We start from the raw sequence: 17,758 nt of genomic DNA, 5'->3' as shown, positions 1-17,758 counted from the left end.
CCTTTACAAGTAACCTTATGAGGACTAAGCACCTTTTGACAACTAGTAACTGGAATGCCAGAAGCTTGATTTTCGCAATGCCACAACTCCTTTATTTGATCAATTCTTTTCATTAGTTCCATACAACGTTCCTCCGTATTTTCTGATGCGAGCGACAGTAATTCCTCAAAATTGTTTCTCACCTTGTCATATATTTGGGCATGTGGATTATCACCAATGGCATCATAACTACTCTTAACCTTCGAGTACTCTCGCTTAATATCCTTCCTCCATCTGTCAAGAACATATCTTTGTGGCAAAGTTGTCACTTTCTTTGTCCGTAACACCGAAAGTGAATGCCTACATAAGATGCCTCTTACTTCAAACAATGCACATGTGCACTTCACTTCCAACTCATCTTCATTGAAGTAAACAAGAAATGTCTTTTCTATTAAGTGGTCTCCAACGGCAACATATTCAATAACTTCAAACGTGGAAATTGCATCTTCACTTTTGAGATGAGAGTTATTACAGGACATCATTTTCACAAATTGATCATGTACTTCTTTGAACTTCGCATTTGTGTAGACAACTTGAAACTGTTTCTCTAACTGCAAGGCGCTTATACATGGGATTGTACAATTGAAAGAATCAAAATCAGCACGTGTCTCACTCTCGACCATTCTCCTTAAAGCATTATCATATTCATCAACAAATTCTTTCAATGTGGTTCGTGAGTGCACGTAACCATCAAAAAATGCGTTCATACTTTCACTTCGTTGTGTAGTGTTCATTCCCGCCCAAAACGTATCTTTCATGTATGCCGGCACCCAAAATGTCTTATCCCTATATAACCCATTCAACCATGCATTATCATGAAGGTTATACTTCTCCAGTAGATCTTTCCAATTTTCCTCATATTCTTCACATGTTTGAGAGTCATACAAACATTTATTTATGGCACTCTTAATGCCATCAAAATTAGCATGTGATCCAAACTTTTCAGGAAATTTTTTCATAATGCGCCACATACAATATCTATGTCGACTTTCAGGAAAAACAATAGCAATTGCATTTTTCATAGCTCTATCCTAGTCTGTTATAATTGCTTTAGGGGCTTGGCCATTCATGCACTCCAACCAACATTTAAACAACCACACAAATGTGTCTGTATCCTCGCTTGAAATTAGTCCTGCCCCCAAAAGTATAGATTGACCATGATGATTCACTCCTACAAAAGGAGCAAATGGCATGTCATAGCTATTGGTCAAATACGTTGTGTCAAACGTAATAACATCTCCAAAGAAATCATACGCTGCCCTACTCCGTGCATCCGCCCAAAAAACATTTCGTAACCTACAATCATCATCCATATCTATCATAAAGTAGAAACCACTATTTTGCTTTTGCATTCTTCTGAAGTAATCACAAAGTGCTTGGGCACCCCCTTTACCAAGACGGAGTTCTTTTGCCTTGTTAATAAATTCCGACAATCTCTCTCTCCAAAAGCAAGACTCTCAAACCCCCCACTTTCAACAACTAATGAATTGAAATTCTTACTCAGACGTATTCCTGCTCTATCATTTAGCTCAAGTCTTCTTTTTGCAGCATCATTAATTTTCCTGTTGCTTCTAAAAAATCTCGCTTTACCCGGGCTTAACGAATGATTATGCGTCAGCTCAACTTTACTCAAAAACCACGTTCCATCACCACATAATCTCGCACAAATCCTGGCACCACACCCTGTTCTATTAGTTGTTGGAATTGGCTTCGCAACACCACTTGTTGTAGCTCGCTCGTCACCTCCACGAGTACATATAAGCAGTACGTAACTTTTTATACCCTTCGTTTTTCTCGAACTTCTATGCGCTATACCAAACCCAGCTTGCTTAGCATACCTCCTATAATAAGAGCAAACTTCTTCTATTGAACTAAAAGTCATTGATGACTTCGGTTCTTCAATTTTCTCATCATCCTTTAACACCACAGGTAGGACCACATTTTCTTCCTTATCACTCAACTCTTCATCTGAACTAAAAGTCATTAAATCATTTGGTTCTTCAACTTTCTCACCATCCTTTAACACATTTTCTTCCTTATCACTCAACTCTTCATCTGAAATAAACGTCGTTAAATTCTTCGGTTCTTCAACTTTTTCACCCTCGTTATCCAATTGTGAACTTGAAGAGTCCATTTTGAAAAATGCTATATTAAAAAGCACTACAAATTAATTGAATGGAAAAATGTAAGAATTTGTTAATAATAATAAAATTCTATTACACATTAGAGAATGTCAAAAGACAAGTCGAATGAGACCTAAATGAAAACAAGCATGAATAGATTGGATACGGACTCAACAAAATGGTCCAAGACAAGTAGAGAGTAAAACCAATTCAAGTCTGGACAAAACTTGCCAAGAGAAGTAAAAAATGGTTAGTGGAGCATTTTATCAAGCACCTTGTGTGCAATGGAAAAAGAGTGAAATGTCTGGATAAAGCAAAATGCAAAACAACCAACCAAGTAAAATAAAAAACTCATGAACACCCAACACACTCTCAATTCAACATAAAGAACCTGATTTCGAAATGAGAAATTGTAGGAAAGACAACCAAATATATATTTAGCATAAGTTCTTATTTGCATTCCCAACCAATAGTTAGGTCATGCACCACTAATTGGTTTTTTACTACTTTAAGTACTTGCTAATTAATAACTACAATTTTGAACATTTTGGATTTCAGTTTTCCATTATATTATAATCTGAAATGTAATTAATACAATAATTTATAAATGTGTGTCAAAATCACATACAATAATTTATAAATGTTATTTATTTATTTTTTTTTAGAAAAAAAAAACTTTTGTAAATATCATATCATGAAAGTAGTTAAAATTTTTGTTTACTTTTTGAGTTGTGATAGGCAGATAATTTCTGTTGAAAAATCAATTGAAATGGAAGATTATCCTAATTCTGTTTGTTTTTGTTTATCAAGTTACACACCCTAGAATATATTTGTTTTTGTTTATCAAGTTACACATATACCAGCTCCAAAATTCAAACTCATAAATCAAACTGCAAAACCATAGTTCACTGATCTGAAACAGAATGTAGCAGCCAAAACAAAAAAACCCCAAATCAAGTTCACATCCTATCTCACTTCACCAGTTGAGATAAATTAGAGACATTCAAAATTTCAAACATCACATGTAATTCAAAAACAAAGAAAGCACTTACAAAAAAAAAAAAAAAGAAAAAAAAAAAAGAAAGTACCTGCCGGAGAGAAGATCTGCCGGAGACAGAGCTGGAGTGAGACGAGATCTGCCGGACGACAGAGGAGGCCGGCCGCCGAGAGAGAACGGCGAAGAGAAGGGCGACCGAATCTAGCGAAGTGGGAAGCGCCGGAGAGAGGAAAACCGCCGGAGAGAGAGAGCTGGAGAGAATCTGCCGGAGCGGGAAGCGCCGGACGACGGACGACCGAATCTGGCGGAGCGGGAAGCGCCGGAGAGAGAGAGAACTGGAGAGGATCTGCCGGAGCGGGAACGCCGGACGACGGAAGACCGAATCTGGGGGAGCGGGCGCCGGAGAGAGAGAGAGTTGGATTTGCCGGAGCAGGAACGCCGGACGACGGAAGACCGAATATGGGGGAGCGGGCGCCGGAGAGAGAGAGAGCTGGAGAGGATCTGCCGGAGCGGGAATGCCGGACGACGGAAGACCGAATCTGGGGGAGCGGGCGCCGGACAGAGGAAAAATGCCGGAGAGAGAGAGCTGGAGAGGATCTGCCGGAGCGGGAAGCGCCGAACGACGGACGACGGGCGACCGCCAAGAGAGAAGCCGGCGACGGGCGATCTGTACGGAGAGAAATTTGAGAGAGAGAGGGACTGGGCAGTGGCTCTGTTGAACGAAATTTTGATTTTTCCTCTCTCGCATGTTTTCTTCTAGCCGCATGAACCAAAAAAGAAAAAAACAATAAAATATTCATGCCATGTCAGCATGTTGTGCGAGAGTTGTGAAACCTTTGTGTATAGATCATTTCTCCTTTCTTTAACCTTTAGCAAGCTTTTTGATTCTATGTGCATATGGACCATCTGCAATTGGGCCGAGATTTAGGCCCAATGTTTGGACAATGCTCAACCCGACTTAAGCCCAAACCAAGCGCCGGAACATATTAGTTTAACCAGCGAGTGGTATTGCCACCCGTTTTCAGAACCGTCCCATGAAACGCGAAATTGCAAGGCTGGTCTCGGATGGGTTCTACAAAGAAGCCCTTTCTTTGTATTCTCAACACCACTCAGTCTCACTCCCTCCTCACATGTTCACCTTCCCTCCTCTCCTCAAAGCCTGTGCCAAGCAAAAATCGGTTCCACAAGGGCAAATGATCCATGCCCATCTCATCAAAACCGGTTTTAGCTCGGACGTTTACTCTGCCACTTCTCTCACCGGTATGTACATGAAGCTGCATCTCTTGCACGATGCACTCAAGGTGTTCGATGAAATGCCTGAAAAAAATTTGGCTTCATTGAATACCGTAGTGTCGGGGTTTTCAAAAAATGGGTGTCGTAGAGAAGCATTCTGGGTTTTCAAACAGGTGGGGTTTGGAACGTTCAGGCCGAATTCGGGGACTATAGCTAGTTTGTTGTCGGCATGTGAAAGCATAGAACACGGCATGGAACTGCATTGCTGGGCGATAAAGTTGGGTGTTGAGACAGATGTTTATGTTGCAACTTCGACTGTCACTACGTATTCAAATTATGAAGACTTCGTTTCAGCTTCAAAGGTGTTTTACGGGACACCTAATAAGAGTGTAGTAAGCTATAATGCTTTTTTGTCGGGGCTTATGCAGAATGGGGTTACACGGACGGTTTTGGACGTGTTTAAGGACATGAGGGAATGTTCAGTTGAAGAACCGAATTCGGTTACGTTTGTTTTGGTCCTCTCTGCGTGTGCTAGTCTTCTGTATCTCCGATTTGGTAGGCAGGTTCATGGACTCATAATGAAAACTAACATAGAATTTGATGCTATGCTGGCAACTGCATTGGTAGACTTGTATTCCAAGTGTGGCTGTTGGCAGGTTGCATTTGATGCTTTCAAAGAGCTTGATGGAAGCAGAAACTTGATAACATGGAATTCCATGATTGCCGGCATGATGTTAAATGCTCAGAGTGAGAATGCTGTTGAGCTATTTGAACAGTTAGAATCTGAAGGACTGGCACCTGATTCAGCAACGTGGAATTCAATGATAAGTGGGTTTTCACAACTAGGGAAGGCGATTGAAGCAATTAAGTACTTCAAGAGAATGATATCTGCTGGCATAGTCCCAAGTTTAAAATCTATCACAAGTCTTCTACCAGCTTGTTCAGATTTGTCTGCCCTGCAGTATGGAAAAGAAATCCATGGGCATGCAATGAGAGCCAATATCAGTGCCGACGAGTTCATCGCCACTGCACTTGTTGACATGTACATGAAATGTGGGCATTATCTGTTGGCACGAAGAATTTTTGATCAGTTTGATCGGAAACCTGATGACCCTGCATTTTGGAATGCGATGATATCTGGTTGCGGAAGAAATGGAGAATACGAATCCGCGCTTAAGATATTTGACCAGATGCGAGAAGAGAGGGTACAACCAAATACTGCAACATTTATTAGTGTGTTATCTGTTTGCGGTCATACCGGTCAGGTCGACAAAGGATGGCAACTTTTTAGAATGATGAATAGAGATTATGGCTTGAAACCAAAACCAGAGCACATTGGCTGCATGGTTGACCTCTTGGGTCGATCTGGTCGGTTGGATGGAGCTCGAGAATTAATACAAGATTTACCACAGCCTTCTGCATCTGTTTTTGCTTCTTTGCTTGGTGCTTGTAGGCATCATTTAGATTATGAAGTGGGGGAAGAAATGGCTATGAAGCTCTCAGAATTAGAGCCTGAAAATCCAACTCCTTTTGTGATCCTGTCGAATATATATGCTGCATTTGGAAAGTGGAGGGATGTGGAAAGGATTAGGGGGATAATGAATGATAAAGGGTTGAGAAAGCTCCCTGGCTTTAGCTTAATAGGAGTAAAATGAAAAATACGATATAGTACCGACAGAACAACTGTAAATTGTTCTTTGTTCCAAACCAGATTCTGTTAAATTTCTCTACTTCATACACTTAAAAAGGATTTCTACACCAAGCATCACTATTTCAACATTTCCTTCACTGAAAACCCAAGGTGGTTATCAAAATGACTAGGGGGTTCATAAATGAAGCAAGAAATCACATCTCTGAGTGTAATGACGCCAACAACTTCATCATCTCCAGCCACCGCATAAATCCTGTGAACTGACTTGGAAGAAAGACTCTGGATCACACTACCAAGAGTTGAATCGAGGTTGCATATAATTGGTGGGATGGCCTTTCCGATTTCTTGGGTGGCAATGGTGTGCAAGAAATCCATCACAGTCAGCTTCCTGAGAAAGGTAAATAAATAGAAGTAAGTTGACAATCAAGACTAACAAGAAACGTGTTAACATAGACAGTGCTGGAGGCACATGAAGAACAAGGGCGAATTTGCCAACTTCATAAAGATGGTAAGTCCAACTCATAAGTTGTCGGGGCAATTTATCCACATCACAACCCTTGCACTCTTCCTAAAGTTATAAAATCTTAACCATTATCTCATAGTTTCCAATTCAGTTTATTCACATCATTACCCTCTTACCATTTCATATAATATTTTAAGAAACTTCATTTGGAAATAACAGTTTGGATATTTAAGGTTGAAAACTTTATGTAATTAAAGATAGGAAGTAACCAATGTAGCCAAAAGTAAAAACTAGCTTATTTAAAAAAAAAAAAAAAAATTAAAACCAAGGATAACTTAAGCTAAAATATGGCCCAAACTGCTGTATAAAGCTTATTACAACTTAGTTATTTGTATAAACTTTGCTGCAAACTTGCAGGGTTTTTTTTTTTTTTTTTTTTCTCTTCAAATCTAACTAAATTGTTAGAAGCGTCAACTCATGTAGGTTTCACCATTATTTTGTACCTCGTACGTATTTGTGTTCCATTTTAAAGATTTTTTGGCAATAACATTGAAATTTCATTGTTTATGTTTGAACGGTAACAATCTAACCAAATTATTTTCATCCTTGAACACCATCACTACTGTTCAACGCACCCCCCCTCTCTTTTATTGGCACTGCCACTGAATATAGAGGGAGGTGGCCTCTGGTGGGTGATCAATTTGAGCATTGTTCTTTGGTGACCATTGCCGTATTTAATTATGCTTCTAGAACTTCTCAAGTCAAAACAATAAATTTGTTCAATATCAAAGTGCAGAGGAGACCTGGTGCACTAGCAGAGTCAAAGTTTTGCTTTTTTCCCTACCTAAAATTGGAGAAAAGCTCAGGTTCCAGGAGCAAGTATCTGATGTCTCTTATGCTTACGTTCCCGACTATCTTCTTCGATGGGCCCCCTACAACTGGAAGACCGCCGATTTGGTTCTCTCTCATTCGCTTGAAAGCCTCTAGAATCAACTCATTGCCCTGGATGCTGACAACCTGACCAAGAAGACAAGAACATTTTGTAGTTCCAAATTCAGCAGTCAGCTAGAAGAATATTCAAGTAATAACACAAACCTTACCTCAGCAGAGGTCATGAAAGGAAGTCCCAAATCAGAAATAGGCTGGGAGGCAATACAGTCAAACCAGTCCCTTCCTCTACAACCTTCAAGACCCTGAACAACTGCAGATTGAGTAATGAAGTTCTTAATGTCGGGCCTGCCTGGTTCAATTACAGGTACACTCCGCAGCCTATATTTTGAGAGTAGCAGCATCACACTCAACATAGTACTATCTATTGAAACTGGAAGGAAAGGAGCCCAGCGGGAGGACTTGAGTATTGACCTTACCTGAAACAAAAAATTGATATGAAACATCGTTTCTAATTTTCAGATGCTAGGAAATGGACAAGGACTAACATTGATTTCCATTATACATCTCACTTGTTTCCCGAGCACTCCGCTATTAAATACACAGAAATATGCTTTATCAATTTGTTGAGAAAAAGGAGAACCAAGATTAAAGATGACAAGGCATAACTGTATATAGAGTAATACTAGAAGATCCTCTTGTATCATTTTAATAATGATGTGGCTTTTAAAATTACTATTGGGTTTGTGATTAATTACTAGTAAATTTTGATCAAATGCTGATTTTAAAAACCATTTAGAGACTTCTAGAACTACTCCCTCCCATATATAAGGTACCAAAGGCAACTTGGCCTCTACAAATAATCCTCTTGGCAGAGTATAGCTTACTGTGGTTGACTTGAAGGGTTCTTCTTGCAGTATAACTTTGTAAAAATCCTCGCCTAGTTCATCAGCAGCTGTGGGAGCATCTTTTCCCATCCCTTTCTCTGCAGCCACACCACCAGCCACAGCAGCACCAACGGCCGCAGCTGTTAGGCCTGCCACTGCAGCAGGACCTGTCGCACCCAGTGCCAGTGCTCCAAGAGCGCCAACTGCTCCTGCCCCAACTCCGGCGGCTGTTGCTGTACTAGCTGATAGAGCAACCGCAGCAAGTTCTGCACTCTCCAGCACCCACAGAACAATAGCTGAGTAATCTATAATTCCAAGGTACCGATCTCTCCAATCTGAACTATTTCCTGCATCTGGGTTTCTCACCGGAGCGGACAAAATGTTGCATTCAGATAAAATCTTTACAGCATCAGCAATGGAACTGTCTGCTAAAATTTCAATCACTGCAAGAAGTGATGTTGCATCTTTAGTTTACAGATATGCTTCGCGAAGTAGGTACAGCCAAAACTATGGAAGCAATATCACCTTTGCCGCCGGGAACTCGTGGGAACGATGAAACCGGAATGTTTGCAAATGCAGTCGTTAAAGTCTCTTGCAACGATTGAGGTAATTTCTTTCTTGACTGGATCTTCTCAAAATAAGCATCATAGGTTGAGAGTTGAGAACTTTCTTTGACAAATTGTTCTTCCGCCATACCTACAGCTACAGCAAAGACACTGACTAGAGTTTGCCAATATTCCCATGTCTTCCTTTTAGTAACAACATTATATGATTTAGCTTAATGAAAAATATTTAATCATTTTCATCGTCCAATATGCAATTAATTAATTTTTGTCTTTTATTTTCCATTCTCAAAACAAAAACATTAACAAACAACTCAAATACAAGTCTTGAAAGCACAGAAAACAGTTTTCAGTCGCATTAAAACACTTTTTTCAAACAAAAACAAAGAACACATTAACAATATAATCACCCATTTGAAGAAACACATTTTTCAAACAAAAACAAAAAACACTAACAGTATAGTTCACCCATTTGAAGGAACAACACTGGGTAAAACCCAATTAGGATGCTCTATTATTTTCAAAAGTTAATGCACATAAATATTTCCTTTAATTGGAGAGCACAGCGGGGCACTATACATGGTTTAAAATCATCATTATCTATCATATCATGAAGTGGCGTTGCATGAACTTTGTTTTTGAGGAAATAAACTCGTAATTCAAAAAGAAAATAACTAATTTAACATCAAATTGAGACCTATAATGAAAATGTTAAAGGATTGATTCAGCATGCATATATATATACCTGTTAAAAGGGTTTGTGTTCAGAGATTAGACTGAGTTCTGCAAAGGGAAAGCTCTCCGTTCATTTCCTGAAAACCAGTTTTGTTGGCTCTATATAATATAATATAATATGCATGGGCTCTAGCTTTGCCAAGTGCACGGACGGGTTGGAGACGTGGCAGATCAGTATGGGACCACCTGGTTGTTGGTAAAGGACTCGGCGGAAGCTTTTCCTACGACAATCCTATCCTGATTCCTGGCAGGCTGGCACGAATTACAAGTTGATGAGTTCTCTTCTTAAATTTGTTTTCATTTTTATTTTTTTTTTGGAAACAAATTTGTTCTCATTTTTGACTCAGGCAGATAATTACTGTAGGTTCATAATTCATAATTAATAATATAATTAAAAATGTATGGTTCACAAGCCAGTTGTTTATTATTCGAATTCTTACGTCAATTTGTAAGAGATTTTCTAATGAAAAAATTTGCTGTAATTGGGGTATATATTGATCGCAAGATACTGGTATAGGTTTAAAGGTTTTGTTTGTTTTAGATTAGTATGTTGAGGGTCTTTGAAGCTTGTTTCTTGGTCATATTTCTGCTGTTTCTGCAGAAATTGTAAAGAGGTATAGTTTTTGTTGTTGTAAAATGGTTTCTAATTCATCAAAAAAAAAAAAAAAAAAAACTCTTTTCAATTCGGTCTATAAAAATCATGTTTTTTTAATTATAAGGACAAAGTTAAAATATAATTTTACAAAAAGATACATAACATTTTTATAAACAGAGTTAGAAATTCTTTCCATCCAGTTTGAAAAAAACTGTGTCCTAAAATAAGTCCTTGTGAATTATGTGGATCAATTTCACAAATGTGGCTGGGCCTCCTCTTAAAGCACTAAGTCCAAGTAGCAGTGGCACTCGGCCTGCACTGTTAGTGTTGGGATATATTCCTCTCTTCCTAAATTCTGGCTAATTATATGTTAAAGAAATTGAATGAGGCCTCCCCTGCTCTAATTCAAAAAGTAGTATGTCCTGAAACTCTGCTCAAGCTGGTTATGGAGGACATCTTTATTTTCTCCCTTTTAAATTGTGTTTTGAACATGGGGATAGTATTGTTTATACATCTTCTATGTAGACTTTTTATCTATATGGTTAAGTATTAATTAACTTTAACTGAATACCAACTATAATACGTGCAAATAACATTTTCTAGTTCATGACAAGATTATCTTTGACAATTGTAGAAAGAAATTAAGAAGGGGAAGCCAGTCAAACCGCAATTACCTCTTGAACTTACAACTCAATTGTAACGTTTCCCAAATTTTAAAAAGTTGCAATTTACTCTTCAAATTATTAGCCTTTTCCACATAGCCCTCAGCCCCTCACCGTTTAAATTTGTTTTTAATTAACTTGGACGGCAAACGTATAAAATGTCCATATACCTCTGTGAAATGTGTGAAAATATCAATACGCTCTTAAATTTATTTATTTTTTATTTTCTTAAAAAAAAAAATCTCTGTAGTAATCAACTCACAGCCGTGGGTCTCTTGGCAATGGATGAGGGTTCTTTTTTTTTTTTTTTTTCAAATTTAACACAAATGATACTATTGTCATTTGATATAGTTTTCTTCCGAATTGGATTGGAGGTTCTTTCGACATCAGCTATAAAATTGTCATATGTTCCTTTCGTATAGGAGAAGCAAATACTTTTTAAATAAAAATATTTCTGAACTCTTTTAATGCTATTAAAAAGCATATATTTTCACGCGCTTAAGGGACATATGACTATTTTATAGACTGGGTTGAAGGAACTTCTTCCAACCTAGTTTGAAAGAAATCTTGTATCACTATGCATGTAACCTATTTTCTATCCGTTTGATTTAACTAAAAATCCTAACAACGAGGGACTAAGTGAAAGGGATTAATAGTTTAGAGAGTTAATTGAAACTTTTAAAAGTTTGAATGACATTATATTGCAAGTAAGGTATAAGATCTGATGGTCATGAGTGTACGTGGTTTCTCTAGTAAAGAAAGAAATGTATGAATAAAGTGATCAACTATATATATATATAACTACACAGAGATCAGACTTATTTACAGTAGAGTGGGGTCGGTTAGAATAGGATTTTGAGATTAGCTCCATAAGGTGATCAGTACCTCTCAAATATTCTAACAACAGTAGTCGTTATAATTTGGCCAATTATGAACCGTTTGAATTCATTAGAAGAAAAAAAAAATAAAAATGAAGGGGAACTGTTAAAATTGATATGAATAAAGCTTTGAACCGAATAATATAATATTCTCTCAGACGAGATCATGATGTCAACAATCAATTAAGAGGATCACAAAAGTAGTTACAAACTGACAAATGAGTCAAAATATAAAATGTTACAATCCGTACACTGATTTCATTTAGACAGAAATTAAACCTTAACAAATTATACAATCGATCCTAGCTGGTCTCTCACAAGCTAAACCACTAATTAACCAGTCTAACCTTAAACCCTCACAACTGGAAATGGTCCCTATTGTCAGCGGGAGCCGTAGAAGCACCTTTAGATGCAGAAAGTTGCAATGAAGGTGGGAACAATGCCAAGCCACCTTGTTGTGGAGAGTTTAAAGACGGCGATTTGTTCAAGTAGCTTGACCCGCACCCTATTACATTCTGTAGGCTAGACGGGTAGATATGATTCACCGTACGAGAGTCACCCCACTTCAACTTCAGGCTTGAGCTTTGATCACCGGCACCCTGAATATTTTCTCTGGCATCACCAACATATGATGTGAGCGCTGCGGCTAAAACTGATCGAAATTTTGGGTTTGATGTGATCGCCTTGGTTGCAGCCACTATGTTTTCTTCGACAGGTTGCTGATGAAAAGCGTTCTGGTTGTTCATGTAAGCTTGGTACAAATGTTCTTGAAATGGCTGCTTTCCAGTACTGTTGGAATACTCGATATGGGTGTTATTGTAGGCCGGTTTCTCATAATTGTTGTAGACAGGATAATCGCCATTCCAATGACTTTGGAGGCTGTTAGGCTCTAAAGAAGAGGAAAAATTGAGACGCGTTGAGGAATATCTTGGTGTAGATGAGAAGGAAGAAAACCTTCCAAAAGAAGAGGAGGTGGATGGAGCGGTGGTGAGGTCAAGAGTAACTGTTGGGTGTGAATTTGAAGTTGAGAATGAAGAATTAGGAAAATAGAATTGTTGTGGTCTTGAATTTTGAGAGGCACTGAAGTTGAATCCGTGGAGGTTAGTGGCGGTGGAGCTGGAGATGGGGGCAGTAGCTGACGTCCCGAGACCTCCCTGTGAGCTCGATGATGAGCGGCATTGAAGCATGGAAGCAGCAGCTGAGGTGGTGGAAGCCATGGCTGTGGCTGAAATTGGAAGCGGGTGGTTGTGTGCTCCTTCATAGGTGGTGATTAAGATGGACATGTCATCAACACATCTTTGCACCTGAAATTTGAGAAATAAACTAATTAAATATTGATCATGAGTCTTCATTTTCGCTACAACGGAACACTATATATACAGTGATTTATATGGCTCTACAAGCACTTGTTCTTAAAAGATTGGACTCAAATTGCACCACAATTATAAATAAGCAGAGTCAAACACGTAAAATATTTAACTAAAATTAATTTGGTAAATTGTAGAGTCAGGGTTTAAACTTATGACCTCTTATTTTGGTACCATTTTAATTAAATTATCACTTATCATTAGAGTTGACAATTTTTGACATGACCTATGAATCAAACACGGAATTAACGAATTAAGGTTAAGGGGTTTGACTCTTTTAATTCAATAGGTTAGTTAGAGTTGATCAATATAGTCTTTATTTCCATGCTTCAACACAATTCGAACTTGACATGCATACGACATAAGGATAGTCAATTTTTGATACGACAAACCCGACATGAACCTAGCTAATACGAAATTTGTGGGTTATGGTTTACGAGTTTGTTTTGTTTAATTATATGGGTCGAGTTAGGGTTGACCTGTATATTCTTGGACTAATGCTATATATGTACCACATTTCCATCCGAAAAATGGTACCTAGCTAGCATTACGCATATATAGTCTTATACGTACCCATATGCATGCTTCGAAGCAATCTGAACTCAATACGCGAACACGAATTGTCATTTATATTTATTTCAAAATCTTAAGCTAATAAGAAATGGTAATTAATTTAATTATTTAATTTATATTGTAATAAGATAATTAAGCTGCCATTTTCGATGATGATGGCACGCACAAGTTGAAATTTTTTGACAAGTATTACGTTCATAGTTCTATGATCATGAGCTCCAAGGAATTAATTAGGCTATATATATAACTATACAATATTTCAACCAAGGCAGGCAGAAAGATCTACCTGTTTCCTCACAGGACAAGATGATGAGACTGTGCAACGGTAGTACCCCCGAGGGCATGGATTTCCTTTTGCTATTTTCTGTCCATATTTTCTCCATTGACATCCATCGTTCATCTAAAAAATCATGAAAAATTCTCAGTAAATGTAAACTATATATATATATATATATATAACCTTAATTACGAAGTTATAACGAAGTTATCAAATGGTTCAATTCTCAGATATGTATCTGGCTGAATTGAAGTTTTTTAATTGATACTAACCGTTGGGGTATCGCATCTGGCTCTGACAGAAACCCTAGCTTTCTTTAAAGGATTCTGTAGTAAAACTTCATCATCTCCAGTACTTCTCGCCGTCTTTAAAATTTTACTTGGTGGCCAAATCTCAGTGGGCTCCTCTTCCTTCAGTTCTTCAAAGCTATTATTGGAGCTTGCATTAATATTCCTGCTATCTTCGTTCGAGCTTGGCTCAAATCTGCAGTCCAACCGCAATGAAAGTTGTCCATTCAATTCTTCGTCCTGATCTTGCCCGCCATTACTAAAAATATTGCTATTCTTGTTTTCATGCTTTTTAGCCTGATCAGTTGACTTCATCCCAAGGCTAAGGGAGACAAGTTCAGGTTCTTCTTTTGCCTGATAGTTGAAAGTCGTATCTGTATTACTTTTGGCTTCTTCTTGTTGAAGAATGTCATAGAATTGCATTTGGAGGGACTGGTAATCCTTTCCAATTCGTGCTAATAACATCTTTAACCTTTCATTTTCTTCTTTAACCTCATCCATTTCAGCTTCAGCTAATTTTAACTGATCCTCCTGTGGCAAGAAAATGCACATGCGTGGCCCAATCGATCAGGCCGGAACAATCTCATGACATAATTATTATAGAAAAAAGTATACGTACGTTATGCATGCATAACAATGGATGAAAATCGAAGGTCTTATAATTACCTGATTCTGTCGCGTGGAAAGCAAGTCTATCGTATTTTTTTCCATTGCTGAAGGCACCTGCTAATGTTGGAGAAACTTATTATATATAAAACTAGGGCTTTTGGGTTCTAGAGTTCAATACGAAGAAATTAAAGTAGATTTTAGAGCATATGTAGGCTTTGAGGATACAAAGAAAGTAGATTTTTGGGTTCTAAAGTTCAATGAACGAAGGGATGCAGGAGGAAAGAGGGAAGAAGAAGGACAAGCTAGAAGGAAGATTAAATCATTGGAACCAAATAATTGATGACAAAAAATGATAGAAAAGATTCAATTATTACATGCATGCAGTTGACAATGAGTCTATCTTGACTTTGTGGAGTGCCGGTCTGCAAGATTCATGGTCTTAGGTAATTAATAGGTTGCGCTAAGTCAGATCTACCACGTGATAGAGATTAAATCATATGGATACAGTACCATTGGTCGCGGCAATATAGCTTTTGGAAGGCATAATTTTCAAAAGTAAGGTCCATAAAGTTAGGAAAAATCATGATTTCGGTTGAACAAACCAAATAGTATACGCACATGTATAACAAGCTAGCTAGCTGTTGAGACATTTTCATATATGGGTCTGACCCAGTAAATTAATACTTGCTTTAATTTGCAAAGGTGCCCTTCTTAATTATCATCGATAATGTAAAATTTAGCATAATACTTCATCTCTCTAGCTCGATCGATCTGCATGTTGGGTGGATATAGTTTAAGCCAATTAATTTAACTTGATATATATGGTACCCCAAATGAATAAATATTAATATCATTCAGCAAGAGCCAAACAGGCAAACATCCGAAGACTGATCATCTGAGTCATCTATATATAAAAATTCGAAAAACTTTCAAGAATTTGTATATAACTGGTCCTTCCAAACATCTTAATTTGTGCATATCATGGATGGATTTGGCAACGTTCAAAGCGTGGAAAGTAAGAAATTATCAAATTTCAGCAATCCAGTTGTAGAGATCGATTATTAATTAACATCATTTATTGATCGGCCAAACTCGTTCATAAATATTTTTTTTTTTAAAAGAAAAAAAGTTCTATATAGCATAGAGATCGAAATTCGAATTGCATGGTACTAATTAAGAAATTCTCAGAGAAAAGAAACAAAATCATGTTTAATTTCATGTTGAAAACCATCGTACGTGTGAAAGAAATTCACCTTGTCGATCTCCACAGCACTCCCTTCGTTTCCATTAGATTCCATTTTTCTGTCTTCTAGCTGCAACTGTATTCCGACAATTCCGAAGATTGTTCTCCGCTGCTCTTGAAATAATTCTAGCCTTTTGCCAGTTCATCCTTAGGATCCTGAGTTGAGCTTCTCATATATATAAGGAGGTACGGAGACGGTAGACCTGAAGAAATTTGACTTTCTCTTATAAAGAAATTCAAACCCCAATCCTCATCCTCGCATGTTACCCGGGAAGAAATGTCAAACAGTGTGTAAATACACTCCAACAAGCAACACAAGTTTATTTTTATTTTACTAGTTGGCTTCTCAGCAAAATTTAATATTTAATAGAGAAAAAAAAAATAATAATATTCAAATTCAACGTCTTATAAAAAAAAAAAAATTAATGGCTTCTAAATCTTAAAAGACCTAATTAGCCTACCTGCAGTCGGGTTGAAGATTCGTACGTGTGAAATATGATCCACACGGGAATGGGAATGGATTCTGGTCAAAGTTCAGCCGGCCACGGTAATCAACGTTGATATCCCCGGTGACTATTGTCACATGGTGGGCGTTTAGATTATATATTCTCGAGTACTCCATCTCTCTTTTTTATCTCGTTATTCCGTCATGCGACGGGGGATCGGATTATATATATATATATATAAAATATTGAAATACTATTTTCTTCTTACGTATACACTTTTATCTCGTATACACGTTTAGATTACGACTCTGCTACTATGATTGATCTTTCAACTAGTAAATGAATTAATGGCCATGCGAGTGTCCTCTACCAATTAATCAAATGTACTTTAGTTTCGACCTATAGCATTCCCCGCTTTTAACCACCTTGAAGGGTCTTTTGCGACTGCTATTGCATATATATATATATATATATATATATATATATATATCATCTCTCTTTTTATCTCTTTCTTTTTTTGGTCTGTAACCAAAGTTTCTAAGAGTATTAATCTTCAGGCACACATAATTGCCAAATGAGCCATTTTTTATCATTGTTATGAAATCATTCCTACTTCCCTTCATTTTCTTTTTTAGAATCAAGAGCGAGAAAGACCACGTATCGGCGATACCTTTCATTTTCTCTTGTATAGCCCATAAAAACTAAAACAAACAATAAAAATTCGCTTTCTTATAAGAGTATTGATATTTAGTAGATTGTTATGCCTATACGATTGCTATACAACTTAATAATATGACAGTGAAAATTAACCCTTAATAATTGTATAACAGTAATAAATAGTAGTATATTAAATAATACTAAGGAAAAACTTCACTTATAATTCTTGATCTTTCATTATTTTTGCAAAAAAAAGTACTCAAACTTTAAAAAGTGTCAATCTAGTGTATCTATTTTTCAGAAAGTTTCAATCTTAATCATCTGTTAGGATTTTATGTTAAATCCTATTAAAATTTTCAAAATGCCCATTTCTTTTTAGGGGAAATTTTTTTTTTTTTATAAGGATTTAGGTGTTATTCAGAATTTAATGAAAAAAAAAAATATTTAAAAGATAAATATTCTAAATTAACACTTTTTAAAATTTAAATATCTTTTTATAAAAATGACAAATAATAAAAAATTATAAGTAAACTACTCCCCAGTATTAATCTAATCATGACTTGACCAAATGTTCCTTAATACACG

At 37.1% G+C, this 17,758-nt stretch overlaps 3 protein-coding genes across 7 annotated transcripts; 1 reads left to right on the top strand and 2 right to left on the bottom strand.

Annotated features, from left to right (window-relative positions):
* The first annotated feature begins 4,145 nt into the window (after nucleotides 1-4,145).
* LOC133868143 (pentatricopeptide repeat-containing protein At2g02750) lies at nucleotides 4,146-6,047 on the top strand. The gene has a single exon (XM_062304965.1). The coding sequence runs from the start codon at nucleotides 4,194-4,196 to the stop codon at nucleotides 6,045-6,047; it is 1,854 nt and encodes a 617-aa protein (XP_062160949.1). The 5' UTR covers nucleotides 4,146-4,193.
* LOC133868151 (SNF1-related protein kinase regulatory subunit gamma-1-like) lies at nucleotides 6,034-9,667 on the bottom strand. 3 transcript variants are annotated; one of them, XM_062304982.1, is made up of 6 exons: nucleotides 9,590-9,667; nucleotides 8,807-8,983; nucleotides 8,282-8,724; nucleotides 7,607-7,873; nucleotides 7,351-7,523; nucleotides 6,034-6,431 (listed from the first exon to the last, which is right to left on the bottom strand). In XM_062304982.1, the coding sequence occupies exons 2-6, from the start codon at nucleotides 8,973-8,975 to the stop codon at nucleotides 6,161-6,163; spliced, it is 1,323 nt and encodes a 440-aa protein (XP_062160966.1). In that variant the 5' UTR covers nucleotides 8,976-8,983; nucleotides 9,590-9,667; the 3' UTR covers nucleotides 6,034-6,160. The 3 variants fall into 3 exon arrangements, with proteins under 3 accessions (XP_062160966.1, XP_062160972.1, XP_062160959.1); XM_062304988.1 differs by having other exon boundaries at nucleotides 8,807-8,977; nucleotides 9,590-9,656; XM_062304975.1 differs by lacking the exon at nucleotides 9,590-9,667 and having other exon boundaries at nucleotides 8,807-9,001.
* Nucleotides 9,668-11,875: 2,208 nt separating this feature from the next.
* LOC133868124 (WRKY transcription factor 72B-like) lies at nucleotides 11,876-16,342 on the bottom strand. Of its 3 annotated transcripts, none has more exons than XM_062304947.1 (5): nucleotides 16,081-16,342; nucleotides 14,885-14,944; nucleotides 14,204-14,749; nucleotides 13,941-14,054; nucleotides 11,876-13,018 (listed from the first exon to the last, which is right to left on the bottom strand). In XM_062304947.1, exons 1-5 carry the CDS (start codon nucleotides 16,123-16,125, stop codon nucleotides 12,071-12,073), a joined length of 1,713 nt encoding a protein of 570 aa, XP_062160931.1. In that variant the 5' UTR covers nucleotides 16,126-16,342; the 3' UTR covers nucleotides 11,876-12,070. The 3 variants fall into 3 exon arrangements, with proteins under 3 accessions (XP_062160931.1, XP_062160938.1, XP_062160941.1); XM_062304954.1 differs by having other exon boundaries at nucleotides 14,885-14,941; nucleotides 16,081-16,341; XM_062304957.1 differs by lacking the exon at nucleotides 14,885-14,944.
* Between the last annotated feature and the right edge of the window lie 1,416 nt (nucleotides 16,343-17,758).

This window comes from Alnus glutinosa, chromosome 1, assembly GCF_958979055.1.
Source record: "Alnus glutinosa chromosome 1, dhAlnGlut1.1, whole genome shotgun sequence".
In the NCBI taxonomy this organism is placed as follows: domain Eukaryota; kingdom Viridiplantae; phylum Streptophyta; class Magnoliopsida; order Fagales; family Betulaceae; genus Alnus; species Alnus glutinosa.
The sequence above is the reverse complement of the archived record's forward strand: the minus strand, read 5'-3'. Positions and strand labels throughout refer to the sequence as shown.